The sequence below is a fragment of the Perca flavescens genome, chromosome 6 (assembly GCF_004354835.1).
Source record: "Perca flavescens isolate YP-PL-M2 chromosome 6, PFLA_1.0, whole genome shotgun sequence".
Lineage (NCBI taxonomy): Eukaryota > Metazoa > Chordata > Actinopteri > Perciformes > Percidae > Perca > Perca flavescens.
The window spans coordinates 10,333,744-10,350,567 of NC_041336.1; the positions used below are offsets into that span (position 1 = coordinate 10,333,744).

General features: G+C 41.0%; 1 protein-coding gene across 1 annotated transcript; it reads right to left on the minus strand.

The window, feature by feature from the left end:
* Positions 1–1,284: 1,284 nt before the first annotated feature.
* On the minus strand, positions 1,285–15,704 carry LOC114557084 (ubiquitin-conjugating enzyme E2 E1). Its single transcript, XM_028580362.1, has 7 exons — positions 15,622–15,704; positions 15,423–15,538; positions 12,187–12,370; positions 11,331–11,381; positions 6,372–6,504; positions 3,197–3,344; positions 1,285–1,571 (listed from the first exon to the last, which is right to left on the minus strand). The coding sequence occupies exons 3-7, from the start codon at positions 12,339–12,341 to the stop codon at positions 1,474–1,476; spliced, it is 585 nt and encodes a 194-aa protein (XP_028436163.1). The 5' UTR covers positions 12,342–12,370; positions 15,423–15,538; positions 15,622–15,704; the 3' UTR covers positions 1,285–1,473.
* Between the last annotated feature and the right edge of the window lie 1,120 nt (positions 15,705–16,824).

Below are 16,824 nucleotides of genomic sequence, written 5' to 3' on the forward strand. Positions count from 1 at the left end.
GTAAAACCTGAGGGTGTATTTATTTACCAGATTGAGCTGTCTGGCCAGAGTTCAGGCTTCTGTGGAATGGTTCAGTCTTGGCAGGACATAAGGTCATTAAGACCTTTCAGTCACCCCAAGTATTTCAAGAGCTGAAAACTAAAACAAGGAGTTTTGAACTGGTTATCAAACAGTCTCAATTCAATACGGATGCCTCTGTATGACCTACATAAGCAAACAAGCTAAAGTCATTCTTAATGCCTGTCACCGCTTCCGATTCCCACAAAATCGGACACATTTTACCCAGGACACATGTTAATACCGGGTCTGAACAGGGCTCTAGACATGTATGTAATATGTATTTTTTTCTTAATATAAATACATTGTAAGATGTGGTTTTACATCAATCTTTAAAATTTAAGTTGGTGGCTACATTTCACCTTCTTCATTACAGTTAGTAACCTTACACAGCCACAAATAGATACATCAGCACATTGCTATGCATACTGCAAGCTGCCGTTTAAAAAACTAAAATAGTTTTAAAAATAAGTTGCGTCTTTCTTTCCCTCTCTTCCAAAACAAATGCATGTGCTAGACAGATACCTTTGGGCCTTGGTTGGACCTGGTTAGATACAAATATAATAAAAAAGATACCATACTAAAGGATAATGATGGCAATAGATCTTTTTTTTCATGCTTTAGTTTGTGGCTCTCAGCCAAAGCTCATTTTTAATTCAATTCAAAACTCTATATCTCACCGGGGGACAATTTGAAAAATCATTTATTCCTTTTGAAGACCTAAACGGCTCAAAAAATATAATTAGATTTTTTTTTAAAATAGGCAGCTACAGCAAGAAGACAAACAAACATTTCTTCACTTGTCTTATACTTTATTGGTACTTTCACACCCCCCTATATAGCATTTATAGGCACTATATTAACATTTAATAAATGGTTTAACACAAAACAATGTCATAAGACGATACAGCCATTTTTTAGGCATTTAAAAATATTATCTCCTTTCAACTACACGTGTAAAGTATTTGTAAGTCATTAATTGTGTATATACTGCTTATGAATTACATATACAGAGGGTGACATTTTTACCAAGTTAAAAGCTCAAATGTACTCAAAATTACCCTCAACATATTCAAATATTATAACAATCTTAAAATGCAACTTCTAATATTCATTCAAGTGTTCTCAGCATCACTGTGAGTGATGACGGGGCATTTTCCATCAGGCTTGCATGTGGAATCCAGCCTTTAATTAACTACGTCAAAGAAAAGAGGAGGCAGACAAGACTTCCTTTCCATTGTGTTCCTTTATTACCATATTTGTGAAGATAACTTAATCAGGAAGCAAAAAATATACCAGACAATAAAGTACTAAAAATCTGAGATAGAAATAACCCGCCCAACACAAACCACCCAGAGCTCCCCACCCCTCCTCCTCCTCCTCTTCCTCCTCCCCCCACTGCCGTCCTCTGTGGGTTTATGTGGCGTATCGTTTCGTCCACTGTTTGGCTGTTCGGTCATGTTCCACTCTGTTAGTCGTGTACTGGGTGGCGATGCTTCCCACCAGGGGGTCGGCTGGATGGAAAAATAGGTTTCAAGTTAAGTTTGTCTGCGTGTAGCATTGATAAAACAGACTAAGAGAGGAAGAAGACACTAAAGGGCTTATGAATGAATATAAACAGCCAGATGTTAATTTCAAGAAACAAAGAATTAACATCTGGCTCTTATCATTTGCCATTTCTCTTTATTTATAAACAAGAAATACATTTAGCTGCAGAGTAAAAACAAGTGAAGATTACGTCCCGTTAGGACAGAATGTTTTAAAAATTTTAGTACTGATTTCACTACCTCCACTTACCCATTTCATATATTTTTTCAGAATGACTTTTAGAGATAAGAAAGTTTTATTTGTACATTATAGAGCAGAATCAGATCGCTGTCACAATTTTGTAATAAAGCAGCCCTTGGGACGTCAGAGCAAATGAGGAGCGTCATCTGCGGCACAAAATACATTTTTGTCTGTGGCCTAAGGCTAAATTCAAAAACTCCCTCTTTGCTTTCACTCTTACCCGCAATTTCCACCAACTGCGGAGCTGCGGCGGTGGAGTCATTAGGTTTCCATTAAAGTCAATGTGTGTATTTTCACTGACTGCTGAACGGCTGCGTACCGACTCCGTCCCAGCTGCGGTGGTCCGCAGCCCTCCGGAGCAGATATGCAGAGCTTCTATTTTTGCCGGATGCCGGATGCCGGAGAGCTCCGCAGCCATTCAGCGCACGGCAGATTGTGCGGGACAGGAAGTCGAGCACAGAAACTAATTAAAACATCCGGTTAATTTTCTAAATAAAATACACCGTGCTCACGGTGGATCATATTTCCCTGCACTACACCTTGAAAACGTGATAATGGACAGAGACAGGCCTGAAGTCAACAGGTCAAACTGTTGTTGGTTTTGTGGTTCTGTTTATAGAAACTACATCTTGTTATATCGTGCGATCATAGGTGAATTTGCGAGATCTCGTGGGTCCTCGTGACTTCAGCTGTCAGTCATGGCCACAGCCATTCCGCAACAAATTGGGACCTGGTGGGTTTTGAAGGACGGCGGACCACAGAGCCGACACGCAGCCGTTCCACAGTTGGTAGAAATGCGGGTTACGAGCCAAAAACATTTATAAAATACAGTAGAACAGAATGTCCAGATGCCGTTGTGTTTTGCAGCTGATAAAAGAGTTTCAGATTCCGGTTATGTGAAAACCATGGACAAGCTGTTCAGGTAGCTTTTAAAGAGCGTGTAGTGTGACTCTAGTCACATTCTTAAAAAGTCCCTCAGTCTGAACCGTTAGATTTGATTTTCCTCCACCTGTCTCTCCTCACGGACATATTGTTGATGTGACACACTGCGAGAAGCGGAGCGGATATCGGTGAGATTGAAGAAAGCCAGCGAGACAATAAATGAAATAAGAGTCCACTTGATACATGGCCTCCACTGTCTCCTGCTGCAAACAGGCTGTCCATTTTGAAAGAACGAGCCAGAATAACCGAGAGAAACCTTTAGGTTAGCTGCTCGTTGCAGCATGCTGAACACACACAATCTAACTGTAATCTTGTGCAGTCCACCTCAGACAGCCAACAAGTCATCAGCCTGTTGTTTCAGCAGTTTGGTCACTGTGCGGGGGCTCCAACTACCGAGCCTTGATCTTACCTGGGTTACAGTCTGTGAGCAGGGAGCAGATGGACAGCAGCACCTTGGAGATGGTGAGGGCGGGGCTCCAGTTGTCCTTCAGGATGTCCAGACAGATCACCCCCTGACTGTTGATGTTGCAGTGATAGATCCTCGTACGAAATGTTACCTGCAGACACACAAACGGTGCTGTTCACAGTCAGGGTGCAAAACAAACCATTTCCTAGTATTGTTTATCCAGAGACTCGACCAGGACAAACACTGAAAATAGTCAATAAAAGTCAGATATGATGTGTAAAGTTACATATTGTTGCAGTATGCCGTCCTTGACAGACACGTATTCAGGGATATGTATGTTTTCAAGCTTTGTTATTTTTCCTACAAACTTACCAAAGTCTCACCCATTTCAACTAAAAAGGGTGTCATGTTTACTGATAAATTGTTATAATATTGTTTATAAATGAATATTAAGACTGGACTTAGGTGAATACTGGACAGAATCATGCAGAACCACCAACTACTAACTCAAACCTTCAGTGTTAAACCTGCAGTCACTGCTTCAATGGACACCTTTATTTGCAGTACATGAAAGCCCTCTTGTGGTTGAAAAGAGGTACTTTTTCATTTTTAAAGATTATTTTTTGGGGCTTTTCCCATTAGTCGATAGTTACAGTGGATAGACAGGAAAGGGGGAGAGAAAGAGAGGATGACACGCAGCAGAGGGCCGCAGGATGGATTCAAACCTGGGCCGCTGCAAAGGACTCAGCATACAAGGGGCGCACGCTTTTACTGGGTGAGCTTGAGGCCGCCCCAAAGAGGTACTTTTAAATGCCAGGAAACAACCTTTGCAGGAAGTCACTGTATTGCTTTCACAAAAACATTAAAAGGACTTCTCATTAAAGCTATCAGGACATATGCCAGCAGTAAAAACATATCTATTTATAGTAAATGTTCTTATAAAACTCATTTTAGAACAAGTGAAAATGTGTTTTTACCATCCAGATTGGCATTTTTATTGCCATCATAATAACCACATTGTTACACAATGTAGCTTAATTGGTCCAAATAATCCTTGTGGGAACAAACAAATGAACCACTATCCATATCCTCAAGACACAGAATATCAGCTGTGGATCCACACAATACAGACAAAACAGCAATGACTTTAAAAAAAAATAAGAAAGCTCTTATTATGAAGGAGAAATCACAGACATCAATTGACCGTTCGCAAAACCCCGCTCTCGAACGGTCCTCGTCCAATCCTAGCTCAGCAACTGTAACTAAGGAGAAGGACCCCCGTCAAACATTGCGATTTCAGCAAGATGGTGAAACGATGCGCCTATTGCACCTGCAAGTCTGACACCAGGTACCCCAAAAGTTTAGAGGGAGGGGACGTTTTTTTTCACCTTTCCAAAGCCCAAGACCCAAGCGGAAAGAAAAAAATTGTGGCGCGTCCCCAGCGGGCCGCCTCGCGGGCGCTTCCCGGTTTATGGAGCGACCTTTTCGGCCGCCTCATCCAGCGGGTCCCTCGCGGGCGCCTCCCGGCTTTTGGAGCGTCCTTTTCGGCCGCCTCCCGGCCGCCTCATCCAGCGGGTCCCCAGCGGGCCGCCTCGCGGGCTCTTCCCGGCTTATGGAGCGACCTTTTCGGCCGCCTCCCGGCGTCCTTTCCCCGAGAAAATAACGTTACATTTACACGTAAAAAACGAGAATAAAGTCTCCGTGAACACGTATCAATAGATTAAGAATAACGTGGACATTTACACAAACTGCCGTGAGACCGGCTGTTAGCCTGTCAAGCACATGTTGCTATCGACACAGATAATTTAGCAAGAGGTTGAGCTCATTGAACATATCCCTCCACTGCATATTGCAGCCCTTTCTGTCGTGCCCTGGAGGATATGTCTGCTGCATTACTCCAAAACCAATCACTTATACCAACAGGTATGGAGCTCAACCCAGCCATGGCTATGTGTCTGGTTCTCAATTGTTTGACGGGCGTAGTAACAGTAACTAGGGGGCGTGGCTTTAGCGAACGGTGAATTAACAAACATATTACAAACATATTAAAGTGTTCAAGAGAGAACAGAAAAAAATGTTTGTCAGGACATTGGTCAAACAGAGTTTTCAGTAGAGTTGTTCCAAAAACCAGAACCAACAACACTGTTAGGATTCAACTCAAGAATGTCAATCGGTGTAAAAATTCTAACTGCAGAGAGCAGCTTTTCCAGAAAATCCTGTATTGTGGATGAGAGTACGTGCAGACAGCCAGCACTTTGTTTCTGCTCCAACACTTCAAACAAAAGCACAATCTATAGCTAATAGTTAAGTGCTAGTGATCTGACAGAGGCTTTATTTTACTAAAAAAAAAAAAGCTTGGTGCATTAGTTCTTTCTGTTTTAAAGTCTGGTGATATTCTAAAGGGGGTTTCCTTTTTAAACCCATTAAAAGATCAAAACCAACAAAGAACTGTTATAACTCCGTGCCATAGAGCTCCATTGTTGTCGGAAAAACTGAACAAATCTGCGGCTTAAATTGTTCCACAAAAATACCAACACCTGTTTGAGTAATGGTCACTAAAAACTTAAACCATAAGGTCTAACAATTTCCTGTAATGGTGCAGTTTAAGAACATTATTTTGCCTTTAAATAAATGAAAGTATATATTTGTTTCACTTAAAAAACATTTACGTCTTCAATAGGAACCAATGTGCTCAAAGCGGAGTGTCAAAGACAGGATCAGGAAGTCAGAAAGTCTTGAGAAAACAGATAAGTAACACTGCTGGTTTTGGACTTTTCATGGGATTTGACAAACAAATGTAGAAAAACAGACCTATCCTTTATGTAACACTAATGTAACAATCTAATGGCTAAATATAAAAAAACATCTGTGACAGCAGAAAAAAAAAACTCCCCATGTCAGATCTCAACTTTCAGTTTGAGTCAGAAAGTCAGCCAGCTTAGTGCAGTTTACGGATTTCTTTGTAATACAGTCCAATTTACTTCTGAATAGTAATCTCTCGTGTCAACCTATGAAATGCGGCTGTAAAGATTTGTATTGAAGTAATCAGATTTTCCATCGGTTTGTCTCGTGGTTTTAAAACCAAGTCAGGATACTATGGTTGGTATCTGTACAATACGTTAAGTTTTGATCACAGTGTGCATGAGTGCTAACAGACGTGTGGTACTAATATCAGTACCTTGGGGGGTTTGAAGGGGTAGTCGGGTGTGAAGGTGATGTCCAGGAAGAAGACGCCTCCCTCGTACACGGAGCCCGGTGGTCCCAGGATGGTCGACCTCCACTCATAGATGTTATCTCCTTTAGGGCCAGCACTGCAGACACAAACAAATACCTTCACACAAACACTTAGATAAAAACTGAAGCACTGGGAAATGCAACATCCACACATGAACAATGGTTTCTGGTGCTGAATCCACAACCCTAAGCCGCCTACACGTGATAGGCGGCAAAAACGCTTTGTGCCGGCCGCTACATTGATTTCCTATGGGGAGGGTGGTCCCGCACAACTATGCGTTGCGCACCGCCTGGTGTCGCGCACTGCTCAGATTTGACGCTTTGCGCTGCGCTCAAAGTTCAAATTATTTCAACTTTGACCTTGTTGCTGCTGACCTAAGCAATGAGATAACAGCATGTCGTTACCTGTGTGTAGGCGGCTTTAGATTTATACATTTAGTGCATTTCAAGTTTTCCCAAAAAACATGGATCGGATTAATCTGCTACTGCACGCCACGATTCATATTTGAAAATGTAAAGAATCAATGTTTATTTTGTTCTTATCTACCATTCTACTCCGCAATGTTTCATCAGTGATGCAGAGGAAGAAAAATGTCACCAGGGAAAAACAAACACACCATTACAAAGTAAATCTCACAGTAAATGCAGCATAATAAATAGTCAGAGGAAAAGACTGAGGGGAAAAATACACCCACACACAGAGGAAGAGTGTCAATATAGCAATGTAGTTTATGGGCTTCTGTAGCTTCAAGCAGATGCAACTGGATCTACATCAATGGAGTAATCAATGCAGTGTGTACTACAGTATGAACGCCACATATTCATTCATGTACTGTGTGTATAACCGGATGAATCGCTGCACAACTAAAGCCTACCGTATGTGGGCGTTGCACTCTTTCTTCAGTAAGGAGTTGAACTAAAGCAGACTATAAATGCCACTTTTTATTAAAGATGTGCCCGACGTGTGGCATTAAAGGGAAATTCCACCAAAATTACCCAAATTCATTCTGCGGGAGTAGATACTGTATGAAACATTTCCGTTATTTCTGAAACTCTTAAGCATCAAGGGAAAAGCATCATGGGAAACCTAGTTACTGCACTGCCTTTAGTGGATGAAAGCAAACATAACCTGTGCAAATGATATAATGTGTCACATTTCCTGTAAAATAATTAAAATAAATATAATAATTAAAAAAATAATAATTACAATTTGGACATAACATGCACTAATACATTTCTGCAAAGTGACTTTAACAGATTACCGGTCATAAAAATGTAATTTGTTTCCCCTTTAAATGTGGTGCGATGAAAGTTTCATTTCCCTTGTGCATTATTCAGAAGATGCCCCAGTTCAAAGCAAATCCCCAGTGATGGGTTGTGTGTCATGATCTGTAATCTGTATTGATTTTTCCTCAAAGCTGCCCGGCCTTTATCCCCCTAACATGCAGAACATGTGGTCTTAAACCCCCCGGGGCCAAGAGTACAAGACATAATAGTATTGATCCAAAACTGTTGGGTGGGGGGCAGATGGTGCACTCTGCTGTGCTTTTTGATCAGCGTTAACACGGGCGTTTGGCAGAGTTTCAGTGCCAGCTATGAATTCGAAAATCAATTCAGAGCGCAGTTTTGGACTAATTAACTTGGTGTTAAAAAAAAAAAAAAGATATGACAGATGAAAACATCCACCACATGAAAGACTGACTTCCAGGTGAGTTGATTTTTTGGCCTTTAATGGATATGACAGTTGTAGACAGGAAAGTGTGGGGGGGCATTGGGGAGGGGGGAGAAAGAGAGGGGGCGCATGCTCTACCAGGTGAGCTACCAGGGTGCCCCAAGTGAGGTGATTTTAATAATGTGAACACATTCCTTCAAACACACACTCCCACTGAACCATAACACAACATTTTACTCTTATCTGCATTCATCATAAGCCATTAAGGGATGCAAGATACGGATCCAGGATTAAATCAAATAATGTTACCGATAGACTTCCAAACGTGACGAGAAAAAAAAAAAAAAAAGGAGGTGTCCGATGGCTTTACGTCATAGGCTGACCAGGGCTATGCCATTTGGGGAGGGGTCGCTCACTGATCCCCCTATATTTCTGAAAATCCTAGACATGGTTGTGAACTGCACTTTGTTAGTGCTTTCTGATTAAGCACCCTCGCGCCCTCCAAACACTACTGGCCCACCGGGAAAAGTCCTGACTCTCCCAATTGCCACTCTGCTACTGATATCATATAAGATATGTTGGTTGAGATACATCTGATACAGTTATGAAACCTGGTGCGAAGCAGCCTTTCCCATAAATCAAAGCAGTGTTGTGCAAAGTTTCAACACAGCTGGGCAGCAGTCATGTCTGCACTATGAAACGTATTCACGGTGGAGACTTTAAACAGTCAAACAGCTTAAACGTCATGAGTTTTCCAGCGCGGCAGCCGCAGAACTCCTTACAATACAACTTCAGACAAAAACTCAGAGGAAGTGTTTTGATTTAATGAGATGGATTAATTTAATATAGAGCTGAGATGATCAGTCGTTTAATCGATGAACAGAAAATAATCAACTAAAAATACCAACTATTTTCCAACTATATTATTGCAAACTTGCAAAAATTGAATAACTTTGCAGTTTAGACTATTGAGTCAGACAAAAACAATTTAAAAAAAAAAGTCCCTTTGGGTTCTGGGGAATTAGGAGATCTTAGTTAAATTAAGAAAATCTGCAGATGAAATCAATAATAAAATTATTGTTTGTTGTGGTAAAAAAAAAAAAAAAAAAAATTCAACTGATCAATATTCTGCAGCATTATAGTGATGCTGGAACTCTTAACAACTACTGCCCGTTAATTTAAATAATCTCTACAATAAAGTAATGAGTACATGATAAAAAAGCAACAAGGACGTGAAGGACAAAACTTCATTGAGTGTCTTCAGTTTCATTAATATCACTAAAATGCAGATGTGCTACCTTCTCTATCTATAACAAGTTAAGCTTGAGTGTGTTTTTACATTATGAACAAGTTATTACAAAATACACGATCAAGTTACTTAATTAAACATGGCTTTTAATCCAACATGTGCTGGTGCAGGTTGTGTTTTAAGCTGTGTAGTAATTAGGTAGACCATAATGAGGTTGCCCAAATGTCACAAGTCTTTTGCGGTAACCTGAAACTGCAGTTGTACTTCAGTGTGAGAAGCTACAGCTGCAGTCATCCGTCCTTAATCCAGAATTTAAGACGTTCATTTAATAAAGAACATCATCACGTCGTAGTCCTGATACGGTCAGAGACATGGACACATGATCATTTGCACATGCCGTGTGCTTCCCTGCAGCAAACTTACAGCTTGATTTTATGAAAGGCTGGTTGATTGTAAGGTGGAAGGTAGAGAAGAGAATCACTCTTTTTCCCAGCCTGAGAAGCTGTTGTTTTATACATGAGAAGAAGTCTATAGAAAATATTGGCAGCAGTAACAACGACAACTTAAAATAGCAGACTTTTTTTTTTTAAGACCGACTGAAAATACCAAAATGTTTTCCTTCAGTTAGCAGCAAATATCCAGACGGCGTACATTTTTGGGTTGGCCTGTGGCCTGAGGTGGCTTGTTTGATCTACAGAGCCATGATAGGAGAGATTCCTCGGTTTTTCCTTTTCTCCAGTCACAGGGAGGTCAGAGGTCAGGCTCTGCTGCAGAACAGCAGCCTGGAGCAGGGAGGGCTTCAGTGATTTGCCTCAGGACTCCGCAGGAGGGAGGACGCCTGCTGCGATGGGAGCTCAGACCAGACCGTCTAGTTTTAAGGAAAAGCTTTCAACTTGCAACACTAAAGTAAACCGAGCTGCAGAAGGGTTGGTCACACCCAAGTCCTCATGCTAAAATACCATATGAGTTGATGGCTAAAACTAACGATTATTTTTCACTTTCAATTAAACTGTGGATTATTTCCCCAATTGATCGAATTTGCCTACAAAATGTCAAAAAATAGTGAAAAATGGCCATCACAATTTCCAAGAACCAAAAGTGACATATTCAATCATCTACATTAACCCACTATCAGACTAGTCAGTCCGTATCGCAACGTGCGAGTCCAGTAACAGGGAACATCTCTGCCTCTATGGTTGCAAAGAAATAAAAAATAAAGTTTTAAACACTACAAAAGGTAAAAAACGAAACACATGCAACTGAACTGCCCAGCAGTTTGTCTAACAACGGGGGACTGTCTTGCAACAACAAAGCAGTTGCTTCATCGCTCGCTTCGTCTCTTTTACCGTGAAAAAAAGCTGCCTTCAGGTGCAGTTTGGAAATGTTGGTTTCCCCCGCCGCTGCGGCTGCCACCGAAGCTTCAAAGCTTCGCTGTTGAAAAGCACCGAAGCTTCCAAGATCAAAAAATGGGATTCGGTACAGCCCTAGATTCTTAAACTGAAAATAAGCCCATTTTGTATTTTAAAAATAACTTTCTAAATATTTTTGCAACTAACTGTGCATTTAATGGTGCATGATAATTAACCAGATGTGAAAAGGAAATATTATCCACGACAGTACATGAGTACATCAGCACACTGAGTCATGTCATCAATCCATATTAGTTATAGTTTCTGAGTGGCTTTAATTACAAAATTGGAACACAATTTTATATATCTTTGGAGGACAGCATAATTAAAATTTGCACAGACCTAAAAATAGTTTCGGTGTACGGACATCTCCACTTATAATTAAGAAATAATGTGTAGTTACAGCCTCGTGTTACCTCAAAACAGTAGGAATAAAATAGCGGGATTCAGATGAGTACTTTGTATATTCAAGTTTAGGTATTACTCGGTAAAAATAGTAGGATCAGTGTGTTCCTAATGAGTACACCACTGGACAGAAAATTAACAGACTTTAAAGCAAAGAATGAAACCCACCTGCAGTTTGGCGGAGGGTCCAGTGTAATATCAGCCAGCTCTTTCTGAATCCTGCACACAAAAAAATAATTTAAAATCAGTCACTGGCAGAACTTTATTCCTCCATAAAAACATGATCATTACAAAGATGCCCATAAGAAAAAGAAACCAGCTCTGATCTTCTGAGCAACATTATAAAACGTGATTTCCGGTTACAATCAACCTTATTTATCTTATCACTTTGTGAGTCAGTCATTTCTGCTATTGGTTTAATGTGTGAACGCAGAGCAACATTGATTGTGAAAGTAAGCTGTGAGAGGTCTTGTTTCGTTTTTTTTTTAATCCTCAGGGGATAAAAAGGAAGCTTTGAGCTGCTCAGTCATATCTTGTCACAGCATATCTTGTGACGGTGTAGGTTATGGCCTGTTGAAACTACTGTCTGAGGAGAAATTATCACGGGTTCCTCTTCTACAATGGATTTCTTCCTTTACGACAGCCGAATGACGATGCAAGTTGGAAGTAGGCCTACTACAAAACACAGCTTGTTCTTCTGAAATGTACAGTTGATACTTCTGCATTTTTTTTTGGCTGCTATCAAACCTCATTGTAGCTGCACTGGAAGTTTCTTCATGCCTACTCTTGTAGGCATGAAGAAATTTATCCATGCAAGAAATCAGCTAAATGCAACCATAGTTTAAGTATTATTATTAAAAGTGGTATTTTGTCAAGAGAAATCCCAAATTACCAATAGAAAGAAATCAGATTAAAGCAAAACTATTTTAGCAGTAAACAACTGACTGAATTGTGAGATATTTCCTGAGCTATGTCAGAATATAATAAGTGAGTCTTAATATACAATCTGGGGTTTTATTTTTACCTTTTGGCGCTGGTGGAAAGCAGCTTGGAGGTCTTGCTCATGCTGGCTTTGCTCTCCCGTTTCTTTTTGCAAAGTGTGTCCCTCTGTCTGTTTTGGCTGGAGGAAGGCGGCGATGAAGAAGAGCTGGTGCTTGCACGGGAATCCTCATCCGACATACCGGTTTGGATTGGAGAAGAGCCGGAACCTAAAAAGGGACAGAAAACACAAACAACAAAACAAGCAGAGTTAAAGCTGGAGTGCGGAAAATTTTTTACGTGGTCTCTCCCGCCTTCCTACTTGTTAAGGTACGGTACTGGGTAATACAGATAGATACTGTGTAACCACTCAGACAGCCAGAATAAGCAGCTATAATGTGAAGAAATGTACATGTGTGAGCAAAGTTGACGGCACTCTGTGTACCGCTCATGTAACAACGTTGCTGTGGATTTAATAATCTACTCGTTCGAGTAGTAAAAATAAGTTGTATCGGCATACTACATGCAACTTACATTACAGTGCGCCAGCACAGAAAATTTACCACGGAAACCAACCACCACATCTCTGGTATAGTGAGAAATACAGAGAGCTCTCCCTGGCGGCGATAGGCTTAATCAGCATTGCGTGAACTTGTTTAGCAAGGGCTTAGTCGTGCTCACCGGATGTACGTTGCTGGGATAAAGAATGATATCCGGCGTCCGGGGCTTAGCGCCAGCCAGGACAGTTGGGATTGGTTTAAAGAAATACGAACAGATAAGAGTGTGCCCCTCCCCTATCCCAGATAGATAAGCGGTGTAGCCGGACCATACTCCAGCGCTGACACAGCAATGTGTAGATAGGTCTTGCAATGCGAGTACAGCAAGGGCTTGAATGTAAAAGGCCCTGACACACCAACCCGATTATCGGCAGTCGGACAGTCTGGCGAGGTCAGTGACTCAAGTCTGTTTGGTGCGTTCCGTGCCGTCGTCAGTCGGAGGAGCTGTCGGCCTTCATTTGGGACCATTTGACATGTTGAATCGGAAGGCGGGCAGTCGGACTCAATGACGAATCCGATTGGTGGAGCGCTAACCCAGAAATGACCAGTCCTTCCAGAAAAAAAGAATTTTTTGTGATTGTTGCGGGCAAAAATCTTTGATTATGCGGCACGTTTTCTTAAAAAATGCGATGGAATATGCTATATGATATTTATGCAATTGTATGCGATGAAATTGCAGGAACTTGCAAAAATTGCAGGAACTTGCAAAAATTGCAGGAAACTTGCAAAAACTGCGGTTTGATGAAAAAGAAAAAAGTGATTCCCCCAACACCCTGCTTTCGATGATGTTCACGTAATTACGTCACTTCATAACGTTCCCATGGCAATAGGGGAAAATGGTTGCTCTTGTGTCAAGTAAACATTTTTCAACTTTCTGCTAAGATATATGGGACTTTTTTGCAACGAAAATGTGGGGATTATGAAATCATGCAAGCCCCGCCCGTATATTTTTCACGGAAATCGGCAATTTATGCGGCGAAAGTGCAGCGTATTTGATGCTGCCCCCGCATAAATATACAAACTTTGGCTGATTATGCGATCGCATAATCACGTTTTTCTGGAGGGACTGGATGACGAGCGGGATGAGCCTGACTAACGCCTCTTAAAATCTTTTAAACTGACCTTTGTCGATCTGAAAGGAAGACAGATTCTGCATGGCCTATTTCTCGCTTAAAATGTTTTCAGAAACACGTTCCAGTGAACTATTTTCGTAAAAATACAAGATCGTATTTCTGAAAGAGAAGCCAGACCCACGTGACGCGTTCGTCCAATCAGCTGGCGGTTTTCATTTTTTTGGGCGACAATACAGATTAGCGCCTGCTGTTATGGGGACGTATTACGTCTCGCGCACCAACTCGGGGAGGCCGTCAGTCCGACTGCCAAAGGCCGGCCGTGGGTTGGTGTGTCAGAGCCTTTACAGACGTTCATTTATATGTAAAAGTTCCATACTCTAGCTTTAACTTCACAGCCGCGAGAAGGTGGAGCAGTTTCAGAATGCTTTCTAACCAAAGCAGATGCTAATTTGCCCTCTGTGTGGCCACAATAGCCGATTAGCTGGTTTCATATAACACTAGCCTCTTTCACTATTTATAAACATTTATTTGCATGTTTTCATAAGAAACTGCTGGTTTACATGCCACAGCAGCAGGTAGAGTATAAATATTGACACACTTCTCTGTACTCCGGTATTTAAACTACCCTATTCTTGTATTCCTGTTTTGGAGAAAATAATTATTAGCAACTCGAGAAAAACATTGAGTCAATATCCAATTTAGACTTAAAGTAATGTTTATAAATTACTAGGGAAATTATTATCCAGCAGACAGAGAAAGAGAAAGAAAGAAAGAGTGAGATGTGTGTGTGAGAGAAACAAATCTGTTGATAGCTCATGCGCTTTTATTTTTCCACATATTTAACATTAGCTAACGTTACTGAAGTTATTAATCATTTCACATTCGCACTTACTGAAGTCAACCATTTCACACCGGTAAACTCAAGACTAATAACTAGCAAGTAATTAAATGCTGGTTTCACACCTCCGCGCGGCAACCGCCCCGACAGCCACCACAGGTTCAGCACGGTGAACCAGGTCCGGGCAGCAGAGCAGAATATGTGCGCGTGGGATATATATTGACAGAGGAACAAATGAGTGTTTATATTTGTTCTTTCTGCAGTCTATCATGGTGTCGACCCGGGACCCCCAGCCTCTAAACAGAGATAGTGCTACCTGCTAGCGGTTGCCCCCCCCCTTTCCCCTCAACTCCAACTGGCAACGAACACTCAGGCCCTACGACTTCAGGGATGAGACTACTTCTTGGTACGGCGTCTGGGAAAGCTGCTTGCTAAGCATCCTTTACAAGTGAACCGACAACCGGCTAGCCGCGATACACGTCGGTTGTCTTGGTTATTAAACATAACGTTGCGGTTATGTATATTAAAACAAAGCGTACAAATAGGTATTTCAAGGACAAATGTGACAACGAAACATTAAACGCGTCAGACAGCAGCCAGGAACAACTCCGTTCCAGTACATAGTCGGAGCCCCTTTTCCGTGCAACCAACTATCCACGACCGTGTTGTTTGTTTCTTTTCAGCGGGTGTACAAACAAACTGACCTTCGACTTCACCTGGAAACACACACAGGCGGCAGACCGTTTCGTATACTTTGACCACTCGGTAAAACATCAGCCTTAATTCATCTATTTTTCTCGCTAACAAAACTTACCCAGTCTATTGTGTCTGGACCTCCGCCACAGTCTAGGCTGGCTGGTGCCTGTCGCTCTCTGCGGAACGGAAGTAGCCTACCGCGGCTGCAGTGGGCTATACGGCCCCGGTCCTACTCTGGAAACAGGACAGCCTACATTATATGAGTTAAATGCAGGTTAACTCACCTATGTATATGAGTTGTATACAGGTTAACTCACCTATGTACATTTATTTGATTGGTTTAATGTGTTCTTTGGAGTCTAACATCCAGATCCGTCACATTTGTTTGCAGCATGAGGTCGAACTTGTGAACTCTGAGTTACATTGATTAACTTCAATAGCCTATTTAATCATAGGGTGTGCCTGATTCAGTTTCAAACCAATAATAACTAAAGCATAATATATAAATAAATATATTTCCCAGACAGTTTCTCTACATTTGACAGACAACAAAATAAAACCCTCACTGTGATAATTAAAATCTGCCCACAAATTCAATGCCAGCTATTTATTTATTTACAATAAAGGATATAATCTAGAGAGTGTGATGTGTTGTACTATATTCAGGGGGGTTGAGTAATAGAACTTCAGAAATGAGTGCATGAATTTCTGCATCACTGGCCACAGAAACTGAAAAGACACTTAAACTGACCACATTTGCATGTAAGAATTACTCATAACAATCGGGCCATTGAGTTGATAATATTGACTGCATGGAGCACATTTTCAGTTTCAAGGGGATGATGTTGATTGTTTGTATTTCTGTATTAAAGAGCATCACTTTTCTGCACCTTCTGCATCCATCATGTGCAACCAACATTTCAAACCCCCTATTCATGCATCTGGTGCAATTACTTAGAATTTAGGAAGAGATTTGTAAGGTCGAAGCAGTGACTTACAGCAGTCAAATGAGTAATGAAGACTATTATGTACCGTTACTTGCTGGTGGATGTGTACTGTAAATTTAAAAGGTACCATAATAGGGTAACCAATATTTTGACAGTAGCATCTGGTTATACATTCAGTGTCTTAACATTTTAACAAAGAAGAATCCTTTTTACATCTGTCTTTTTTAAACACTTCATTGAGGCTGTATAATGTATACACTGAGTGAAACCCATGATTCACGGTGGAGTTAAATTCAAAGATTTATGCTTTAATATTCTCTCTCTCAAAGGCCACACACCTCAGGAAGCCATGTAAAAACAACTTGTTATAGTTTTAAGAGCCAGGAAATGCTAATTAATTCAGTTAAATTTTATCACTGCAACACATGAACCTAATCCTTTCTATTAATCTTTGGTGAATATATATCTGATGTTGTTATTTCAGCACCCATTGATGCAGGCGTGGAGGCTTTAGCCAGTTTGGCAAGCAGCCTGCTTGCTACCTTCTTGCAAACTAATGGCCGTCTAATTATT